Source organism: Siniperca chuatsi, linkage group LG3 (genome assembly GCF_020085105.1).
Source record: "Siniperca chuatsi isolate FFG_IHB_CAS linkage group LG3, ASM2008510v1, whole genome shotgun sequence".
In the NCBI taxonomy this organism is placed as follows: Eukaryota; Metazoa; Chordata; class Actinopteri; order Centrarchiformes; family Sinipercidae; genus Siniperca; species Siniperca chuatsi.
In genome coordinates this window covers 29,474,937-29,498,337 of record NC_058044.1, presented here as the reverse complement: position 1 = coordinate 29,498,337, position 23,401 = coordinate 29,474,937, and the positions used below count along the sequence as shown (strand labels likewise).

The 23,401-nt window shown below is 41.1% G+C and overlaps 1 protein-coding gene across 27 annotated transcripts in view; it reads right to left on the bottom strand.

The window, feature by feature from the left end:
* Positions 1 to 4,461: 4,461 nt before the first annotated feature.
* Positions 4,462 to 23,401, bottom strand: part of rims1b (regulating synaptic membrane exocytosis 1b) — a 77,729-nt gene continuing 58,789 nt past the window's right edge. For 15 of the 27 annotated variants that reach the window (XM_044190407.1, XM_044190406.1, XM_044190415.1 and 12 more), the window contains 12 exons: positions 23,300 to 23,365; positions 22,013 to 22,126; positions 21,345 to 21,451; positions 20,470 to 20,573; positions 20,163 to 20,323; positions 19,688 to 19,840; positions 15,132 to 15,346; positions 10,557 to 10,701; positions 9,744 to 9,856; positions 7,772 to 7,873; positions 7,374 to 7,513; positions 4,462 to 7,243 (listed from right to left, as the gene is read on the bottom strand). In XM_044190407.1, the coding sequence (XP_044046342.1) occupies positions 7,025 to 7,243; positions 7,374 to 7,513; positions 7,772 to 7,873; positions 9,744 to 9,856; positions 10,557 to 10,701; positions 15,132 to 15,346; positions 19,688 to 19,840; positions 20,163 to 20,323; positions 20,470 to 20,573; positions 21,345 to 21,451; positions 22,013 to 22,126; positions 23,300 to 23,365 (1,639 nt within the window). In that variant the 3' untranslated portion in view covers positions 4,462 to 7,024. The remainder of the gene's footprint in view (positions 7,244 to 7,373; positions 7,514 to 7,771; positions 7,874 to 9,743; positions 9,857 to 10,556; positions 10,702 to 15,131; positions 15,347 to 19,687; positions 19,841 to 20,162; positions 20,324 to 20,469; positions 20,574 to 21,344; positions 21,452 to 22,012; positions 22,127 to 23,299; positions 23,366 to 23,401) is intronic. The other 12 variants (XM_044190419.1, XM_044190422.1, XM_044190431.1 and 9 more) reach the window with 4 other exon arrangements.

Genomic DNA, 23,401 nt, shown 5'->3' with positions numbered 1-23,401 from the left:
TGTCAGGAATGTGTACATTTTATTATATGTTTATTACTGAGGTCTTAGTTAAAGGTGGTGTTGTACTGGACTACATCATATTGAGAAGTGTTTTGCCCTTCCAATTTACATACGTGAGGGCGTCAGAATATTAGAAACACATCTGAATATAATGCAGTCCAGTACAACAGCATCACTAACTATGACAATAAGGCATAGTTAGTGTGGTTTTGACACTATGACAGTGTCAACAAAAACTGAACATTATAGGCATCATAAAAGTTGAGTTTATGGCATAACAGCTGTATTGGGTTGCATTAGTCTATAGAGGTGTACCTAATAAAGTGAGCACGCTGTGTGGAGTAAGATTATTTTAACTACCTTAAAGCTACTTCAATGTGAAACCAAAGTCAAGGGGTAAATTTTACATTCATCATATAAACACATGTAATTCAAACCTTAAGAGGTAAACAGATAAAAGTCCATAAGCACTAGAAACTCATGTAAAATGTGTATATCTTCAGATACTGTATACTAAAAATACATTTTTCAAAACTGCTAAAAATGTACAGTAACATGCTTCAGTGGAACTCACCATTTCCACTTGTTTCTCTTGAGAGAAAGCAGTGGTGAGCTTACAAACTGCAGTTATCATCTAATCTTATGATATGATGAGGTGGCTTCCTGCAACCAGCGCATACACCCTGTCATGCAGAATAAGGAAATACAGCCTCATGTTGAACACTTCTCAAAGTAGCTTATGTCCCTTTTCCCCAAAGTTTGTTTGTTTACTTTTTTTTTTTACCCAGTATCTTTTGGAAAGTCATCTTAATGAATAATATTAAAAATGAACTTCATACTGTTTGTATTCCACTTCCAGTCATGGTCTCTGTTTCCACCAATGTGTGACCTTCGACCTGATTAGATAGATTAATTCATTTCCTGGGAGCAGCATGGAAATTTTATTGTGGCCTCTGACTTGTATGATCTGCGGTTTTCTTTTCTACCACGGTCCGTATCCACGCTTTGTACACAGAGGTCGTGACCCCTGATGCTGTGACGAGGGGAACCGGGGGCCTGGCTGGCACAGCGAGGCTGGTGGGAGGGTTAGTCAAGATTGCCTGCAGATGTTGTTTCGGGGGCCCTCTGCTTATTTAACGAGAGGATGTGGAACATAAATCTCCCAAGCCCTCTGCTGCACCGTATCATATGTGAGGTCACACATGAGGCCATTTTGGTTCAACTTCCTCTTCAGTGAGGCGCACTGGAGCAGCACCCGAGGCAGAGAGTTATGGTATTATATTGTAGCGGTACACAGCTGTCATGTGCTTTTATCAACAAATACTAGATAATAAAACTTTTGCTCGCCAGAAATTTACTTCTACTATGTGAGGCTCTCTTTCCTTGACATTTTTCTTTTGCAGAAGCCTCCGGTTTGTGAAAGGATAAAAATGATCGTATGAATGGAGGGACAGCCATGTCTGCAATTGTTTAAGGGAACACTGATTAGCAGAGTACTGGCAGAATGAGTGTAGGAGCCCAGACCTCCCTAAATTACCATTATCCAATACAACAACAAGCAGGATTTATCACTTAAAAATGAGAAGGAAGAGATGCACAGTCAATATAACAGAAAGTAACACTAATACTGTCAACATCAAGGGCATAATCAAAGAGCGTGAATGGCAAGCTAACAAAAAATGACCAAATTAAGTTAATGCACTGTACTGACATGTTAATTATATGGATATAAACCATGAAGAAAAAAAAACTCCTTTATAAGTAAAGTCTATTGTTCTTAGAGCTGCATTTACTGATTTTCTTTGGCCCCGTGGAAACAGTGCAACAAACTGAAAACACAACTTCTTTAGGTTTTTCCGACAACCATGTTAGCATGTTGCCTGCAGACATGGAGCAACATAAGCATTCAAGTCATGTTTCTGTCCACATGGCAAATGTAAGTCCAATATTCTCTCTCCGTTTAGTTCTGTTTTGCTGTCCACCAACTCCTGAGGGAAATATCTGGCTCTTTAGCTGCTAAATGCTGCACTACTGTATGTTCACCAGCTAGTTGCTAACTGTGGCAGTCTGCTGTTTGTTGCTGGGTTGGTAGCACTCAGTGGGTTTGTCAGAGCTTTTTCACAGGGTCAATGGGAGCGGTGAGAGTGAACCAAAACAGTAAAATTGCAGGCTGTAAAACCAAAACTATAAGCTGAAAGACCCTAACATGCTGAGCAGAGCTGAGCGGAGGGCTCAACTGGAAGTTAGCTGGCTCGTGCAACCCCAAGCCCGCCTACGGAGGTGGGGTTAAAGGCCCTCAACACCAAAGATATGTGGAAGGTGATCAAAAACATCACATGCTACAAAAGTAGCACCCCCATCATGTGTGAGGCCACGTTACCAGATGAGCTAAACACATTTTATGCTCCTTTTGATCTCCCCAACAAAGAGTCACCTGTAAAGTCCACTCCGCCTCCAGAGGACCGGCCACTATCAGTATCCACAGGTGAGAAGAATCCTGCTGAGAGTGAATATGAGTAAAGCTGCTGGGCCTGATAACATCCATGGCCGTGTACTACGAACATGTGCCAATCAGCTAGTTGACGTCATTACTGACATTTTTAACATATCACTGTCTCAGGAGAGTGTTCCCACCTGCTTCAAGACAGCCACCATCGTCCCTGTGCCTAAAAAGTCTGCAGTGTCTAGTCTAAATGAGTAAATGAAGTGCTTTGAGAAACTGGTTCTCCAGCACATAAAGAACAACAGCCAGCCTGGACCCTCACCAGTTTGCTTTCAGAACCAACAGATCCACAGAGGATGCCATCTCCACTGCCCTCCACTCAGTCTTCACACACCTTAAATAACAACAACACCTAAATCAGAATGTTGTTTGTTGATTTCAGCTCAGAAGTCAACACAATCTCCCCTTTGAAACTGATTAGATTGATTTAGCACTCTGGGCTTGAGTACAACACTGTAATTGGTTATTGGACTTTCTCACAAACAGACCCCAGACAGTTCGGATTGGTGGTCACACCTCCTCCACTCTAGTGCTCAACACTGGAGCTCCTCAGAGCTGTGTGCTCAGCCCCCTCCTGTTCACGCTGTACACCCATGATTGCAGCCCCTGACATGGAGACAACTGTTGTGAAGTTTATGGATGACACTACCGTCATTGGCCGGATTTCAAACAACGATGAGACTTCATACCGGGAGGAAATCAACAATCTTGCAGAGTGGTGCACAGAGAACAACCTACTGCTCAACGTCAACAAAACTAAGGAGCTGATCATTGATTTTAGGGAAAAGGAGGCAAAGACACACACCCCTGTCTACATCAGTGAAGCTGAGGTGGAGCAGGTGAATAGTTTTAGGCTCCTGGGAATCAGCATCACAGAGAACCTGACATGGTCCTCTCACATCTCCACCCCGGTCAAGAAAGCTCAGAAATCGCTGTATTTCTTAAGGAAACTTCAGAAGGCAAGTGGCAAGGCTGTGCCAAGTTCTTATTAGCTTTTACAGAGGAGCAATAGAAAGCATCCTGACTGGAAACATCACAAACTGGCATGGGGTGTGCACGGCCCAGGACAGGAGGGCTCTGCTGTGATTAAAACCGCTCAGAAGATCATTGGTACCAACCTACCGAGCAGCAGAGATATCGGTGAGGAGAGGTGCCTCAGAGCCCAGAGGATACTAAAAGACAGCACCCACCCAGCCACAGCCTGTTCACCCTGCTGCCGTCTGGAAAGAGATACAGAAGTATCCACTGTCGTACCACCAGACTACAGAGCAGCTTCTTCCCTCAGGCTGCCAGACTACTAAATTCATCCTCAGCACTCCACCATGTAAAATAGCTTTCATTTCTATTATTTCTGACTTATTATTTATTCATCGATCTACTGTATATACATTTTTTTGAGTAGCATAATGGGAACTACAAAACAAAATCTCATTATACAACCCTGTGTTGTAAAATTATCAATAAATCTATCTTGTTTCTTGTGATTTATTGGTAATTTCCTATTATTTTTGCAGGTAGTTTTTAGTATTGACCATTTATTTTTATGTTTGCTGACAAGGAGTACTTTGTCACTATGTGAAAAGAGGAACATTTGATATAGATATATTAATCTTATTCATGTATGTGACCTAAATGTATCTTACATTTGAAATGTTCAGTTATCCAGTGAAACACTTGTGATGTGCTTACGACTTAAGTCAAACTGGTCTTTGAATGTATCTCCTCAGTTTAACGTGGTGCTGCTCTGCTGAGACATCCACGTAAATAATTGACTGAGGACATTTATGGGACTAAGGAAAATATGAACTTTTCCACAATATGGCAACATATCCCATTTTTTCACTTTGACCTTTTCACATTATGTCAAGGTAATTGCAGACTGAGAGAATAATACAAATAAAAACACATAAAATATGATTATTTGAGCTTAGAGATTTGGAGGAGACATTGAAATGAAAGCAGTTTTCTTCCACACATTCTTTTTATTTGTAAATAATAAAAATGAACTTTTTTTTTAAATATAAAACATACACATCATTTGAGCCACATCTGTTATACAAACAAGAAATGTTGCAGTGAATGCTTTACTTTTTTCTAATTTTCTTTTTGCTTCAGTGAAACACAGAATTTGTAAACAATCAGCATTTTTTTTTCCTGTTAATACTGACAAAAAAGAAAAGAAAAAGGAAAACCAGCTTCACCGGACAATGAAAAGAAAAGTAAACTCTTCTGAAGTGGGACTGAACATGGCCGGGGTTCAGACATTGGGTTTGAAGCACAAAGAAGTGCTTTCAGAGTAGTGGTACACCTGTAGTTTTTGCGGCCATGTGTTTAAGCTCGGCCTGTTTGTGACCCAAGTTCATCGCCTTGTGTTGTCCCACTGCATGGTCCCTAATGACATATTAATCGCTCCTCATCCATCCTATTATACGACTTGGCCCCTTTGCAAATATCACTGAACCCAATGAAAACTCAGTGAATGGCTGTTGAGTATTTACAGTGTATGACTCTCTGTGCATCTGCATTTATAATTTATATAACTTAACAGTTCATGTGTTAGCATATCTGAAATCATTATGTTGAAACATAATTCATATTTCCATATAAGTGGATCTGATTTGTACATATTTATTCATACATCATCTCAGCCCCTTGGAGGTATACTATGATGTGGAATAACAGTAAGAGGGGCTGCGAGGTCTGCTCAGTACTACTGTACAATACAGTACACCTTCCAGAGGGTCGAGGAAAGACATCAATGTAATCTTGGGATTTAGTTTGAGAGACATTCAGCACCGGACTGAGGGACGTGGAATAGACTGCAGTTGAGTTCAGATGTCTTTGCGTAATGGGAATGGCTTCGGTTTCTTGGTTTTATCTCGTTAATATTCAAGTACGAGCAAACTGTACAACTGCATGCAACATACAAGCGGCCCTACAGTATGTGGAACTAACACACGTATCTAGTTCAGTATCTTTTTTTCTGTATCTGTTTCGTTTTACAAAAATGTGCATGCAGCTTGGAACATGTTCCAAAGTCATGCTGGCCCCGCCTTTTTCCTAGTGGGAGGAGTCTGCGGGGCAAACGGAGAATGAGCATTGGTGTGGGTGTCCCGACAGATCAGTCTGATTGGTTACCTTTACATTCACAGCGATGCACAAGGGAAACTGTGAGTGATTCTTCTTTTCTGTTTGTTTGTCTGTTTCCTAATATTTTGACAAAGAAATGAACGGAACCAGTGATGGGATTGTGGCTTTTTTTCTTTTTTTAACTACATGTTTTATTCAAAAAGTTAAACTTTTTGTTGTAAAAAAATCAAGCTCTTGTGCTTGTGTTTAAATTTCAAAAGAATGTAAACTAAGGGTTGGATAAAAACCTGAAACGTGCTGGGGTGAGGGAATGCACTCCCAAAAAAAATGTGAAAAAGTAGACGGTCCTAGCTTGGTCTTGCGTAGGTGAACAAAGATTTACTTTTTTTAGTTTTTTACAGTGACGTTGTACCCTTGTGATACTTCAAAGTGACATAAATTTTATTTATTGGTCAACCTTCTGCGAGGCCTAATATACATCTATACAAAGACGACTGGCCTGGACGTTTGCCAGTGGTGGAACAAGGAAAACAACGCTGCACGCTAATCTCACTGTCAAGTTTAAAAATCTAAGCTGTGTCATCATCACCAGTCCCTCTCCTCCATAACACTTGCAGACATTTAATAGTTTTTATATCCTTTTTTATCTCTTGTGTTTTGTTTTTTTCTCTCCATGCACACACCAAACTGACAACATTATCATGAGCATTTTACGCACTGTAAAAACATTTTGTGCCAGTAGTAACAAAGGGAAAGAAATGAACGACAAAGCAAACACGCTAAACGCTAAAACAGTGCAGCTTCTGAGCAGCCATGGTAAACATATTGAAAAGTGGATTTCTCGACAGAGAGAGGGACCAGTGATGCGGCTCCAAGGTCTAGGCACCAGAAGAAGGCGCTGTGCTTCCAGACTGAATACCCACGCGGGAGCATCCTGCCTGGGGGCAGGAGTGCCGGCAGTCTGTTGGGGTTCTGGAGGAGGCCACTGCAGAGAGGACTGCCCCACCTGCAGGTGTGGAGGGTGATTTCCTCTGTCTCGAGTCCATACATTCCGATGCTTACGTACATTTCTTTGCTATTGTTGATTCAGTTAAAAATCACCCTGCTTCATTGGATTCTCTGACACTTTTTCGTCTCCCGTCTCGAGAGCTACTGCTTGCTGTCTGTCGACAGCCCTGCTTCTTCAGCATACACAGAGAAAAACGATGAGATTTTTCCTTGAATGAATATGAAACACTGAAATGTGGCGCTCTCTACAACAGACAAAATTAACCGCGACAGAAGTGATTGTCAGATCTCAACAAAGCTTTCTCGTTGTGACTGTTTATGATTGTTGTTGTTCTACATTTCCGCCATCTTTTTTGTTTGTTTCTCTCTACAGTACGTTTCATGAGTTTGTTACTCGTCGAGCGGTGTAGAGCTGTTGGTCCACTAGGATCGGACCCCAGGAGGTCCGGAGGAACTGTCGAGTGAGGACTGGGACGCCCGCCGCGTTAGGGAGGCAAGTGTCGGATCCACCAAGGAGGAGGGTGGGAACAACTTGTACCAACCAATGACTGTGCTTGATAAGTCCAGTTCCTCCAATAGGATTTGTGCAACTCCCATGAAGCTTTTATGGTCCATGCGGCCGTAGTCCCCCCATACAATCACCTGAAGGAAAATCATTTTCGCTCAAATTACACAGCAGTCTACTTCCTCCTGCTAAAACATATTTTATCAGTATGAATTTGGAAAAAAAACATTTAACTTTGTGATGAAAAGAAATAAATCTTCAGCTCACCTGTAAGACTTTACCCTGCGGGCTTTCCTCGAATAGCAGTGCTTGCTGGTACAGTGGGTCAAGTGTTTTCCGTGCAATCTTGGTTTTCTTTTTGGCTACGTACGCTCCATTATTCAGCAGATAGACCTTGACATATGGAGCTGAAGGCAGAGACAAAACAATAAAAAAGCCATTAGTGAGGAACACAGCAACTCGCCAATATAATCTAGATCAGATCTCACAGCTGGTTATATCTTTATGGGAAGGAACAGCACAACACATGCTTGGGCTGGGTGTATCTACTGGATTTTATTGGATGTGTATATCCTATAATAATGTGAAGAGTATATGACTGATGTCTTGAGTGGGAGGGAGGGATTAGTTGCTCTTTGGTATCTTAAGGTCGGTCATGTTCTCACCAGGGAGGGATTTGGATCCTGGCTTTTGTACGAGCCCTCGAGCTCTGATGACTTCCACCTCCAGCTGACCCTTTTTCTCCATCATACCAATCTGGATGTCACCTGGGAAACACAGAAAAGTGAAATGATGATTGGTTTAATACAACAGGAAGAAATCAATGACAGCGTGTACTGCAGAGCTGAAGGTGCTGGCAGCTGCAAGATGATCATGTAGTTAAAATAAACCACAAGGTGGTAGTGACTGCACAGGCAGCCCATACAAATATATGATATGTGATATTTTATTAATACTGATGAGAGCAACTTGTTTTGCTCAGCGCTTCATCTGTGGTAGTTCAAGGTTTTTCATTTCCTGTTTTATTTTGTAGTATTCTCCTTCCCTTGTGTGTCTTGTGGTTTTACTTCCTGGCTTTGTTTTCCCTCCAGTTTTGATTGTTGGCCCTTCCTTGATTGTTTGCACCTGTGTCTCATTGTCTCACCTCCCCTAGGGTATTTAGTCCGTGTCTCTGTCTTTGTTCAATGTTGGGTCATTGTTGTTACACATGGTGTTATACCTGCCTTGAGTGATTCCTGCAGTGAGTTTTTGTTCCTGTGTTGTGAGTGTTCCTGACCTTTGTGTGTGTGTGTGTGTGTGTGTGTGTTGCAGTTTGGTGCACTTTTTGTTGTAAATGGTTCCAGTGCCCAGTTCCCTGGCAATTTTACTGTGAGTTCTGTTTTGGATTGTTTGTCTCCCGTGGACCTTGGTTGGATTCTGGATTTTGTACTTTGCCTGCTGTTTAGCTGTTTAGCCACCTTGGACTTACTTCCCTGTTTCCACCACTGCCGGTAACCCACTTCCCTGTTACCTGTGTGTTACTGGTTTGCCTACCTGCCTGTCTGCCTGTACCTGCTTATAAACCACATCAACCCCCATAAACACTGTAGCCATCCGGCTAGTTCACTCTGATACCGCTTCCTTTGGGTCCACACACCACTACACACCACTACATATGACATCATCAGGCTTATGAATACATAAATTAAAAAAATATAACTAATTGATTAGTGTATATTGCATACTTAATATTTTATTACATTTACTATATTATATTTTATATTATATTACACTATACTGTACTCTGTTGTTATACTATATCGTTACATTATAAACTATACTCTGTGATATTATTCTATATTAATACAGTTATAGTTATCATATTATCTTTTATTGTATTGTACCCTATTATAGAAGTTTTTATCATTACTCTTACAATTACATATAAATACAACATTAATTACATTATAATATAACAGATGTAATATATCATATGTGATCCTCTCTCATACTACACTACATATGGTGTCTAGTTGTCTTGCTGACTTGCTGCTACTTATCACACCACTATAGCTGCGTTTCCACTGCAGGAACTTTCCCCAGGGACTAGGGACCTTTGAAGGAACTTTGTCACTTAGCTTAGAGACGGTACTATTAGTTTCAAGTGCAACACTGGTGGGGGCTACTCTATGTATATTGCTTGCCTTGTTTGACTTGAAATACTCTTGTATAGTTTTTATTTTTAGTTCCGTTCTTGTTTTATTTATTTATTTATTTGTATTCACTCAAAGGCTTATCTTATCTTTGTTAGTGATGGCACACAGGTGTGTGAAACAGTCTTATCTTCAGACAATCAATAGTAATCAATACTAACTAATAATAAAAAAAAATTGTCCTGGACACATGCTAGAAATAATTGAGAACATAACTAGAATTATAATTAAATAATAAAATAAAATGAAAAATAAAATAAAAGCTATATATGTGTACATGTTAAAAAATAATATTAAATACAGTAAATATTATAAATACTAGATAGTAAATAGATAAATAGAAATTATTTTTAAAATTACAATAAATTGAATAAATTATAAAAAATAAACAAACACATAAGAGTGAAAATGAGATCTTAGAAGAGAAGTATCACCAGTATCTTACCTATGGCAGGAGTAGCCAGTGTTTGCCTTCCCACTAACTGAGCTGGTCCCAGGCCATCCAGAAAGTCACTGAACTGACTGCTGGCACCCAGATTCACTCCAGAGAAGATCAAACTAACACAGACAATGAATTAATTACAACCAAATATCACCAAAATCAACATAAAGAAAGAGGTGATTCTTTAAAGGATGATATCAGTGGTTGCCTCTCTCCTACATTACTATTGGTGGTGTCTGTAAACAGTCAGCATACTCTGAGACTTCAGAACTCATTTTTCTCCGGTCAGGAGAACCCATTTGCTGCCAGAAATTATTTACAGCATGAAAAACATCTTGAAAATTGCCCAAGCAAGATAATCCATCACAGAAAACACCAGGCCTTAATTTGATTCAGTCAAAGTTTGTGTTTTATCATCGCCTCACTGAGCCCAAATCAGTTACAGTGTGGTCATTATATTACACTCTGTTTACTGTCAGTCACCTGACACATACATGCAGAAATGGAAGTGTATGTCTGGATATAATCCCTCAGAACATGTTGGCATACAAACTTTGCTGTCACATCCGCGTCATTTTATTAAGGCAGGTTTAGTCGGGTAGGACAGCAGTTAATTTCAAGCTACAGTAGCTTGAACAGTGTAAAATTTGCCATTTGAAACCAACAAAAAAGAAATTATATAAACATTGCTGCCTGGAAACACAGGTGGAAATGTAAAGTAGACATAGACAGAAATAAATGAACTATCATTTGGCCTTCTCCTTTAAGAGAGAAAAAAAATGATATCAGAGGACAGGAATTGTGTGGTTTACTGACTTCCCCTCAGAGTTGTAGCTGTTCATGCTGCCATTGTTGGACTCTCTGCTGGGCTGGCGGCTCATGTTCCTGGTCAGCTCTACTGCCATGCCAGTCTCTGTGCTCCTTTGGATGGGTGCACCCTTCTCCTTCTTACTCTTCCCCTCTGGATGAAAGAGGAGAAACAAGAAAAATCACAATGTTGCAGTCAGAAATGCTGTCGTAGTTATTTAGTTTACCCAGGAAAAATGTGCTTTTTTTCCTCTTTTGTGTCATGGTGATTCAGTTTACAGTAGAAGGACGGTACATGTAGGTGCAAGTCTATTGAAAAACAGCATAGATGAAATGAGCAGTGCCTGCACACTGACTCCAAACCACCGAATTCTTGAAAAAGACACAATTGTTGTTGTCTATAGGCAAAAATAGACAATAACATTTTAATCAAAGGCGGATCTCTCCAAATAACAAATATAGTAATCTACTCTTGTCCACTGAGGGAGATTTTTCCTTATGGGTCAGTTTAATTTGCAAAAGACAAAATTAAGATTCAAGTTGATTTCGTAAAGGAATAGTTAGACATTTTGGGAAATACACTTATTCGCTTTCTTGCCAACAGTTAGATGAGAAGATCAATAACCCCCCTATGTTTGTATGCTAAATTTAAAGCTACAGCCAGCAGAGAGCTTAGCATAAAGACTTCTATATGTTATATCTCATTTGTGTAATCCATACAAAAACTGAATTGTAGGAGTGAAGTGGGGGTGTAATTTCATATTCCAACCAAGAAACTGTCTGGGAAATAACCCCCCATATAACTGCGATTTGTTGTTTTGTATGAATTAAACAAACAAGACATAACTTGTTAACAAGTGAGCTTTACAGGTGCTGGTAGGCATTTTGCTACCTTTGGACAGAGGCAGGCTAGCTGTTTCCCTGCTTCCAGTCTTTGTGCTAAGCTAAGCTAACTGGCTGCTGGCAGTAGCTTCATATTCACCGTACAAACAATGACAGCAGTGTTAATATTCTCATGTAACTCTCGGCAAAAGGACACTTGCAATTTGTGGTGCTCAGTGCGGTCTGCTCCTCAGGACAAATCTCTATGTGAAACACAGTCTTATAATTTAGTGAAATCAGTGCAGACTCGAAGACATAAATTACATGTTGTGTACTGTAAGTAAATGCTTTTTGGTTTGAATGTAGCATGGTGTTGGGCCTGGACAGTAATCCAGGCAAACTAGGTACTGTATGTGAAGTTACAGAGTTTGCAATCTGACATCATCAGGGTTATTTTCAGACTTTAGAAAGATCCTTCAGAGCCACAGAGGAGACTCTACAATAGTTTTCACAGGCTGAATAGTGACCCCTCTTACCAGTTAACTGTGTAAAATCAGAAAAAAACAGATTTCCTTTAACCCATGCTGTGGTTAGGAAACAACAAACATTATAAAGAAATGAACCAACTTCCAGAGCACATTCATCAATGAGGTAATGTTAAACAATTCACTAGTGGAAAGAAAAAGTCGAAAATTACAAGATTGCCTACAGATCCACTTAAGGACTGTGTGACGTCTCTGTCTGAAGCACGGCCAAAGTCGCACGCATGTCCTGCTGAATCTGGTAATCAGTAGTAAACAGGAAATTGTTGGGCAGAAAAACAACCCAAACAACATTGTGTGGCATCTTGGACTGGGGTGCGTCCACCTTCTGAATCATAATATTGGCACGTATGATGCAAAGAGAAAAATGTAGCTGCATTTCTGAGCCTCCCATTATCCCTTGTATATGCTGAGGATGAGATGAATTTTTATATCTAGCAGGTGAGGTGGTCACCTGCTAGATGTAAAAAAACGTAAACAGCCTGAGCAATATATAACCTACCAAAAAAAGTTAAGTAATTAATATTTTGTAATCACACTACAATCCATCCAGTTTAAAAAATTAAACATAAGTCTCCCTTACCTACTTTTGCTCTTATCCATCATGAACAGGAAAGATTTTTCAAATTAAGGTTGATCTCTGTACTATCTCTACTTCCTCTCTCCCCTCTACATCAGGGAGAGAGGGGGCGAGAGTCCCCCTTAGGCCCAGTGTTCTCTAATAGCTTTTTATGTCCACTACAAAGAAGAGGAGTACAGCATTTGGCTTTCATCATGAGTCTTACACCACCCCTGTGGTAAAAGTGCATACTGGACTCAGACCAGCCAGACTTTGTTGTATGACTGGGAGCTGAGCTGCGAGGGGCTCTTAGCTGGCCACGATGTTCTGAATCTCTCCGAAACATATTATTTGGTTGTTTGTCTTTACAACGAGCACTGGGGCAGCAGAACAAAAGGACACTTGTAATTTGTGGTGCTTAGTGCAGTCTGCTCCTCGGGACAAATCTTTCTGATATGCAAGGATCGTCTCTATGTGAAACACAGTCTCATAATTTAGCGAAATCGGTGCAGACGCTAAGACATAAATTACATGTTGTGAACTTTAAGTAAATGCTTTTTGGTTTGAATGTTGCATGGTTTTGGTGTTGGGCCTTTGAATGTGTTTTGGAGAGTAATCCAGGCAAACTAGGTACTGTATGAGTTTGCAATCTGCCTAATCAAAAATCAACCTGCTCTCAAGCAAAACTCATGATAATGGTTCTGAGTAATACCCTTCACTACATTGTGAGGGAACAAAAAATGCATCTATCAGTCCAAGTTTTTGCTCCAGCACCTGTAAAAGTTTATGGATATGCAATCTCTGCACGGGTTGCCAGGTTGAAAATGACCAAACGTGTTCTTTAAAGGGACACTCCAGTGATTAAGTATTGCACTTCCATAAAGTTGGGGGACTCACAACAGACACATTAAAAAAGAATGGTCAAAATCTGCAGCAAAGGCCAAGCTATCCTGACTTTTAGTCCCTGATATGGGTCAAGCACTAAAAACACTGGCTCCTACACTTCCCATAATGCTACTTGATAACATATTCCAGAAGACCACCTCTGCCTGGTAAACACCCGTACCTTTTAAACTCCACATCCCTACTTCGAACACAGGTTATCTGTAATAAATTGGTAGTCTCCAAGTCCAAATTAAGGCATCAGTATGACATCATCAGGGTGGGTTATTTTCTCAGACTTGACAAACCTTCTCCAGAGTCACAGAAGAAATCATACAGCTGTTTTCACAGGCTGAGTAGTATTCGCCATGACGAGTAAACTGAACTTGATCTGAACATCTCTCAGTGGATGTCTGCTCACCACCTGAAGCTCAACATCGACAAGACTGAGCTGCTCTTCCTTCCAGGGAAGGCATCTATATCAATAAATTAATCCTTTCTCTATCTCTTATTATTTCTAAATGTAGCACTTGAAGCAGTTCAGCGTGTTTGATCATTTTGATCTATTCCTTGGTGAAATGATTGGGTAATGGTAAGGTCTAGGTGAGTGACAAAGCTTTATTTTATGGTTTAAACTCATTTCACAACAGAAAACTCAATAAATTGAGAGTTGAAGCTGGGTCAACATCCATCACCCCACACCACCACAACTTTATGTTCCATAGTGTCATATGTTGTGTCAGAACAATGACGGAGTCTCATTCAAACTCAATTCTTCCGACAGCAACTTAGTGTGTATAGATGTTGATGAGGTCTACCCCATTGCTAAGCAGCTTGTCTGTTTCTCTCTACCTGGAACCCTATGACATCAGTGTTTTTGTTAGCTAGCTAATTGAAAAAGGCGTAGGTGTTACTATAACACTAATTAAGTCGGGCTGTGGAACAGGGTTTCTTTTAACAATAAACTTTAATTACTCACACTCCAAAGCTGAACAACTCATCTTCTAGCACATTGCCCAGTATGTTTAGTAGAGTAATGTGGCTTGAGACTGTATTCATGGAGAATAGCAACTTTGTCCTTGCAGATGAGACAGCTAGCAGTTGCCTTAAATCAATATCGGTTGTCCACCTCTCTTGTCTGTGCTGTAGGTCCATCTTTGAGGTTTAGAAAGGAAATTCTGGGAGCGCCTTAGTGGCCAAGGGGTTGAGGCGGCGACCATTAACTGCAATGTTCCCAGTTCGCGTAGGGCCAGGGACATTTGTTTGATGTCATTCCCCATCTTTCTGATGACTATCAATAAAGGCATACTGTATATGCCACCTCAAAATACTTTAAAAAAAAAAGAAAGAAAGAGATGTTTTGGTCTCAGGTGCTCCGCAGTAGATCAGGCTGCGGCTGGTCCACACTCAAGTGTTTATGTTGACAAACTGCACAGTTTGGCGCAGCTTGCTAAATGTAAAAATAAGAGGCCATTTTTATGCTATTTTTTTTAACAGCCTTGCTAAAATAAAATGGGTAAAAGTCAAAACAAGAAAAACATTTTAAAATTTGTTTGAGGGCAGACTTAACAAATATCTCTAAACAAGTGGGGGGGCTAATGAACTTATCTTCCCGCAGTATCATGAACATTTAATTTCTATTTCCAAGTACATAATAATTTAGGGTCCATCATATTTTTGGGAGAAAATTTGCCACATTCATATCTCACATAACCCATGGGTATATGATATGGGCCTACAGTCACCAGTGAACATTTTAGGGTTGCCATGACAACTCACCGGGGCCGCTGATCTGTGAAGTGCTGCGGCTGCGACGGTTGCCAACAATGGCCACCACTCGCGCGCTGAGGCTAGAGCGTCTTTTCTTGCTGCCGCCACCCACCGTGCCCAGCGCTGTGTCTGATTGGCTGCCATCAGTGCGCTCCTGGGTGTAGATCTCTCCGCTCACGCTGGAGCTTTTCAGCATGCTGCGGCCCACTGATCGTATCTGCCGACTGGAGAGAGAAGACACTGAGTGAGTGACACTGTTATCTGGTGGGATAGATAAGGAATGTTAATAAGGTCTCTGTAACATCCTCTATACTGTACCTTCATTTTAGTAGAACACAAAAACAACATTGTTGACAGGAAGTGGTGGATGATGATAATTGTAACATTTCAAACTGACTGTGGTTGAGGAATGATGTTTAATGAAACCGCATGTGAATCAAATAACAGATGAGTAAACATCTGGGGTCCCAAATAAGGGAAATGATGATGACAGACAAGTGACATATCCTACCACATAACTCAAACTAAATCATTACTGTTTGGTGGTTTGATGTTTGGTTTAGCATGAATTGTGCTGCCATTTGGGCCACGACGCTCTAGAGATTTAGATATCAAGAGACCATCCTGGTTAAAAAGAGATCAAATAAGAATAAAAAACATGTTTTAGCAGTCCAAAGCTGATAATCATATCATGTATTAAAGTTAATTCTTCTCAAACGAGCCACTACACGCGTGCAGAAGCTGCCCAGCGCTCGATGCTGCCTCCTAGGGGTTCGGAGGAGCCGCCGCATGTCCATCCCCTCAGAGGGGGTTAAAGTGCTGCAGGAGAGCCCAGCTATGCTGCCCATACCACCCATTGCCTCCACTCCCAGTGGGCCCCTGACAACCACAGTCCAGTGGCCCAGGGGAGCCAGGGAATGACTGGGAAGGGGGAGGGTGGTTTGAGGCCTCTCCACCTCCCCCTGCAGGGGGGTTAGGGAGGGGCGTGCAGCAGAGGGAGAGGATGGGAGGGGAGGATCCAGGTCTGGAGGATGGAGGGGGTCCTGACAGTCACAGCACAGGATGCATGCAATGAGGGATCTGAGACATGCAGAGGGGATTGCACAAACGTATACACAGACACAGACACAGGCACAGAAAACAAGGGCCAAATATAACAAAACTGACAAACAATATTGTACAATATGCTAATTAATATGCATAGTAAGTACAGTGTGTTATATATTTTTAACATATACACAAATATCAGTCATATCGTATTTGTTGTTTTTGGCTGAAAACCTTGTGATTTATGTTTGGGTTTTTTAAAGCTGGACTGTAACTAAACTATAAAGATGAAACTGTTCAGTTTCAGTGAGTTCATTTCAAAAATGTATGGATGTCAGCAGGAGAATGTATCTTTTTGTGTGGTTTTATTCTGAAAGGTCAACTTTTTGAAAAATACAAAATTTTCATCCAACAACAAGTGATACTAAGTATATGCGAACAAATGCAATGAAAGGCAGGAAATCTGAAGATTACTTTTACTTGATTTAAGCAAAACGCTAACGTGGGCAGCGTCCAGTGAATAATTTGCAATTGAAGAGGTACAGCATATGAAAAATATAGGAATATCAAGCAGGGGGGGAAAGGTTGAAGAACCTCAGTAATAAAAGATGTAAGGAGGGTTTGATGTGTCAGTGCAACCTCACGCTATCTCTATTTCCGTTCCTCTGTATGTACTCAGTCACTTCCATAATCTATCATCAAACTGACCTGAAGCAGATGTGAGAGTATCCACTGAATACAGATATTAATATCTCACTTTGACTGAAAACTGACCTGAGGCCAGCCATTCTTCATCACTGGATTACTAATTCATACCCCCGTCTCTCTAAAAACTGACCCCTTGTCTGAATTATAGGTAAGCTACATTACAGGCCTTCTAAAACTGACTGACCAGTTTCTATAAGATGAGATGAGATGTGAACAATTGGAAGTATGAACTTAACATTTTACCAATATATCTATAAAAAGCTTTAAAAGACAGTAAAGGATAGAGATGCCCTCATGCGCTTTTCTTGACTTGATCATTTGAACATGTTCATCAAATAGGAGCCTGTTCACTTGTTTTGTATTTGTTCATATGTAGCAGACAATTAAAAGTCCGTGGGTTTGAATATGCATATATCTATACAGCTTTTGTATTTTGTACAGCTTTCTCTCTCTGTACTCTTTAACCTGAGTGTACACTAAATGACTAAAATGTGGACGACCCTATCCTGTAGTTCATGGTTTCGGCTAGAGCCTTAGTTCCAGTTAAGGAAAATCTTAATGCTACAGCATACAGCGACGTTTTGAACAATCGTCTGCTTCCAACTTTGTGGCAACAGTTTGGGGATAGCCACTTCCTGTGTCAGCGTGACAATGCCCCCACGCACAAAGCCAGGTCCGTAAAGAAATGGTTTTCCCAGTTTGGTGTGGAAGAAGTTGACGGGCCTGCACAGAGCCCTGACATCAACCCCATCCAACACCTTTAGGATGAAGTGGAACCAGCCAGGTCTTATCGCCAAACATCAGTGGCCATCCTTGCTAATGCTCTTTTAGCAGAACGGGAGCCATTCCCTGCAACAACTGCATGGAGGTGTTATGTTTGAGTGTCCATATACTTTTGGCCATATGTTCGAGATAGTGCCTGTTTTTTGTAAATTGACAAATGTGAAAATCTCTTTTTTCCAACACTCAAGTGAGGACCCACTGTCTCTCTCTCTCTCTGTCCCTCTTTCTCTCTCTCGCTGTCCCTCTCTCTCTCTGTGCCTCTCTCTCTCTATCCTTCTGTCTCTCTCTGTCCCCCTCTCTCTGTGTCTCTCTCCGTCCCTCTCTCTCTGTGTCTCTCTCTCTCTGTCCCTCTCTCTCTGTCCCCCTCTCTCTGTCTCTCTCTCTCTCTGTCTGTCTCTCTCTGTCCCCCTCTCTCTGTCACTCTCTCTCTATCTGTCTGTCTCTCTCTCTCACTCTCTGTCCCTCTCTCTCTCATTATCTGTCTCTCTCTCCCTCTCTCTGTCTGTCGCTCTCTCTCTCTCTCTGTCCCTCTTTCTCTCTCTATCCATCTCTCTCTCCCTGTCCCCCTCTCTCTATCCTCCCTCTCTCTCTCTCTCTCTCTCTCTCTATCCCTCTCTCTCTGTCCCCCTCTCTCTCTGCCCCCCTCTCTCTCTCACCTCCGACTCTAGAAAGTGTGTCAGAGGCCGCGGGGCTGTGCTTTTATAACGCTCTATATGGATTGATCTGTGGTAAGGCCATAAAGAACTCTCTCTCCTCCTCTCAGACCTCAATACATTAGCCAGCTAATAAGCTGCACTACATCACCACCTGGCCCACTGAGGACCACTGGGATAGGGTTGTTTGTCCCTGTCAGCACACTGCTACTGGTCATATGTGTGTTTGTGTGGGAGTGTGTGTGCACGTGGGGATTTTTTGTGAATTTTTATTTTTATGTACTTTTTAATTATTTATTTCAGCTCAGTTGGTCTTGATAGTTTTTTTTTTTTTGCAAATTATTAGTTTTAGGTGCTATTTAATTTCAAATTATAGTTTTATATTTTTGTTAGCAATTTTTGAAAGGTTGGGACGACTTCAGATTTGTAAAATTTACTCTCATTTCATTCTGTATAAAGAAAAAGATCAAGCTGAAAATGTATACAGATTTTTAAAAAAAGTGTTCATAAAAATTGTTTTTATTTAATTTCAACTTAAATCAGTCTAGTTACCATTTTTATATCAGTCTACAAAAATGCTGTGTAACACCAAATTTTCTTAAAGGGGTTAGATAGGGGTAAGATAGGTTTGGAAGGTGTGGATGTGTGACAAAGCAAAAAAAAATGATAACAAAAATGGATCTAATGATTCCATTCAGCCAGATATTCCCAGGTGAATAAGCTAACTGTGCCTCCACCCTGCTTAAGTGTCCTTGAGCAAGACGCTGTGTCCCAACAACATCGAGCTGACCTCTGACCTCCTTTTGGAGGTTGCAAGCAAAACAAAAATAACTTCACTACAGAGATCAATAAGGAATTGTCTATAATTGCTACTTTTAATAAGGTTCCGTTTGTATTGTTGACTTAAAGGTCCAGTGTGTAACATTTAGGAGGAGCTACTGGCAGAAATGGAATACAGTGTATAATCACCTGAAAATAATAATTGTTGTGTGTTCGTTACCGTAGAATGAGCCGTTTTTATCTACAGAGGGAGCGGGTCCCCTTCCATGGAGGTCGGCATGTTGCACCGCCATGTTTCTACAGTAGCCCGGAACGGACAAACCAAACACTGGCTCTAGATAGGGCTGTTCGCGTTTTTCGCAAGTTTCGTAGTTTCTCCTACACGCTGGGAAGGGGAGGGTGATGCGAGCGGTATTCAAATGGTTGCAAACTGCAATTTCACCACTAGATGCCCCTAAATCCTACACACTGGACCTTTAAACAAATGGGGATATAGGGATTCTATCTTGGGGATCCAGACCTGGTTGTACAGTGAGAAGATGGATCATCTGCCATCATCAGTGAATTCCACATTTGGGATCCAATGATCTTTACCTGGACTCCCTCGTGTCTCCAGCTACAGTGTGTCTCCTGCGCTTCAGCTCCTCAGAAAAACGTCTCTTTCCTGCCGCCTTCCTCCTCTCCTCCTCTCCATTCACCCCCCACGAGATCCTCCTGTCCTTCTTCTCCTCCTCTAATGACTTAGATCTGAGTTCAGTTTGTTTGGGTTTCCACCATTCATTGTATGTTTCCGTATGTTTGTGTGTGTGTGTGTGTGTGAGGTGAGAGGAGATAGAGCATGCAGACGGACAGAAACATGCATCAGTTGGCATGCAGAAATAAAATAGAAAGACACACAGTGATTAGCATGCATATGACATACAGTATATCTTCTAGTTACCCAAGGCTTTTTTCAAAAAGGGAGAACTGACTGTATGGGGATGGATGATGTAATTAAAATAGGATGGGCTGACTGAAATCTGAAGCACCCATAACATTTAAACTGAACATATAGCCAATGAGGACTGACCTGAGTCGTCCCCCGGGTCGTTCTGATTGGATAGACATGTAGCTGGTGCTACTGAGGCGGGAGGCACTGCTGGCACGGGAGAGGGCCGACACATCGCTCATATCACTGTCTGACGATCTGGCCGACATGTTGTCGCTGCTACGCCTCTGTTCTGCGTACATCTACAGAGACGAAGAGGTAGAGGGTGGGAGAGAAGTGATGTTTTTTGCTCAAATTGAGGATAGAAAAATAGACATACATGTCATTTATCAAGTGCAGAAGGAGGAGGAAGGGTTCCAAAGAATGACTGGAAAACACGACTGCTGACCTCCCGTTTGGTCTTGAGGTCCGTTTCAGGGTCGTGGGAGGCTGAAGGCCGGTAGGAATGTACTTTCATCTGCAGCTGTCGGGCTCGCTCCTCTACTGCAAGGGCTGAGACGAAAGAGACCAAAAAAGAGTAAGATATAAAGAATATGGAAAAAGAAATAGAAAGGTAGAAAAAGAAAAAAAAAAACAGGAAAAAGAAATCAGATATACTGGTGTGTTCCCCGTGAGAGAGACTACAGGGAGTAAGCTTGAGGATGCAGGATTTGGTTTCTGACACTAGATGGCGTGTGATGTGTACTGATAGTACTGTACATTAAGTGCCCTCCTGATGGGTGCTAGGAAGGTCAGACAGAAATGCTCACAATCAACCTGAGAGCAAATATTATTTGCTTCTGTGCTGGGTTTGCCAAATTGGAAAAAATCTGACATGGATGTTAACTTCACCTGTGATAGTAAGATTCTCTGTACATTAAACCCCACCCATCTGGCAGCTAAGTCAACTAAAACAAGAAATACAAATGATTTCAAAATGCTGTTCAACCCAGGACTTCTGAGGGTTTGGGGCTGGAGTGCTCACTATGGTTGTGAGGCACATTTATTACTATTGCATGAATAAAGAACTATCAAATTATACATCTGTGGATATAGATTTGCCTCTTTCACCAGGTTTATTATCTACGTGTTCTTTACTTGCACAAAGACTTAAAATATTTGTCTGAATCACTTCAATAGTTTCATAGAGCTCACAGCCTCATGCGCAGCAGTAAGCACTTTTAAGCCCATTATAATGTTATTTGCTAACATGACACATCACCCAGGATTTTATTGCGTCCGCCCACTTCTGAAACCGAACCTATATCCTTGAATACAACATACCTTGCTCTATGCTGCTGCTTTTTGCAGGGAGCTGAGGCAGCTGCCTGCCCCTGCGACCTGATGAGGGAGTCCCCACTGGAGGAGAGGGGCTTCCATGAGGGTGTGCTCTGACGGACAGGAGCATAAAGACATAAGGAGATATAAAAAAAAAACAAACATATTACTTTGACTGTATTCATCACTAAGTGAAGCCCAAAACTGAATCCCACAGACAATAAACTGATGGCCAGTATTAAAGGTCAAAGGTCACATTAGGAGAGGAATGGATCAGAATCATCAGTAAAGGTGCAGGAGAAGTAAAGGAAGTAACATTGAGTGTGTTTACAGATAGTATGCACAGTATCTCAGTATTTGTATATATCCCAGTTACTGTATTATAAAGTTGAAATGGTACATTTATGAAATAAACTTTACTATCCACAGCTTCATACCTGATGGTAATTTACTAATAAAGTGCATAAACCACTGTTTAACAGTGTAAGACATTTACATGCCTACCCCAACTAACATGGATATCTTTTTGAAACTGCGCTATAACATTATTTTGGCTCCTTGAGATATGACATTTACATGTGGTACTTGTGCATACAGTACTACCACACTCAGTGTGACATAGCGGAAAGCACCACACAGGGGAGTAGAGGCATAGTGCTGGCAGTAGCATGCACCTGTCTAGCCGTGGCGAGTTTGGGCAGGACCCAGCCAGGGCTGTCTGGCCAAAGGGCCTCAGCGGGCCCCCTCTCCCCCTACTGCCCCTCAGGATAGAGGTGGGCTGGATACGACTGCCACCAGCAAATAAAAAAGAAATGAAAATATAAAACCTTACAGCAAAATTAAATCAAATGAAAGTAATACAATATATGTTACTCATTTCGGGGCTCTGTGTGTAATGCTGTTTATACTGTGCAGAAATCCATAATAAAGCGAGTGTGCAGACTGTACACCAGCATTATGTGTAAACTCAAACAATCATCAATCAAATACAGCTGATGCACTCTACATCAACATACAAGGACATGTCTTCATAATTTAAGTATAGTGGCTAAGCTGAGCAAAATACAGTAGTTATTTCATATATATGTATATATATTTTTTTTTCCTGAAGGAAAATAATACTATGCCTTCACAGTAAAAGTTAAAGCAATAGTTTGACTTTTTGTGTAAATATAAAGCTACAACCAGCAGTCGGTTAGCTTAGCTTAGCTAAGCTAAGACTGGAAACAGGGGGAAACAGCTAGCCTGGCTCTGTCCAAAGGTAAAAAAATAAAATCTGACTATCAGTACCTCTAAAGCTCACCAGTTAACACATTATATCTCGTTTGTTTAATATGCAAAAAAAACAGAAGTGTAAAAATGACAAATTGGGGTTTTACAGGGGGGTTATCTGCTGGACTCTTTTCTGGTCGTGTGCAAGAGCAGAACCACAAATGAACACCATAATGTGTTAACTAGTGAGCTTTAGAGATGCTGGTACACATCTTTTGTTTAACTTTTGGACAGAGCCAGGCTAGCAGTTTCTAGTCATCGTGCTAAGCTAAGCTAATTGACTGCTGGCTGTAGCTTCATATTTAGCGTTGAGTTTTTGGAGTGAATGTAATTTAATTCCAACCATGTAAACCACCCCAGCATTCAAGCACCTAGAAACCTACAAGTATCAGCAAACATCCATTACCAAGGGGGGGGGGGGACCAAAAGTTCTGTAAAAATCAAATCACAAATACTGGATTGTGAGTTGTAGTGTGTTTATAGCTAATCCACGGTGTTATGACGAAGCTTTTTTTTAAATTTTCAGCTAGCATTCAAGGCTACATACTGCACAAGCTACGACTCAATCAATAGTCCTGCTTTGACAAGCAGTCACAGGTGGTCAGATATCATCCCTCCAGAAAGAAGAAACGAAGAGACAGTAATGACAAGAGATTAAATAAGGTGAGTGAGTGAATGAATGATCTCACCTGTCCCCTTCCAGGCTTTTTTTGCTGCCCCTTTGACAGTTTGGACTTGATGAATTGCTACACTGCCTGTTTTGGCAAACAGCAACCACAGACAGAGAGAGA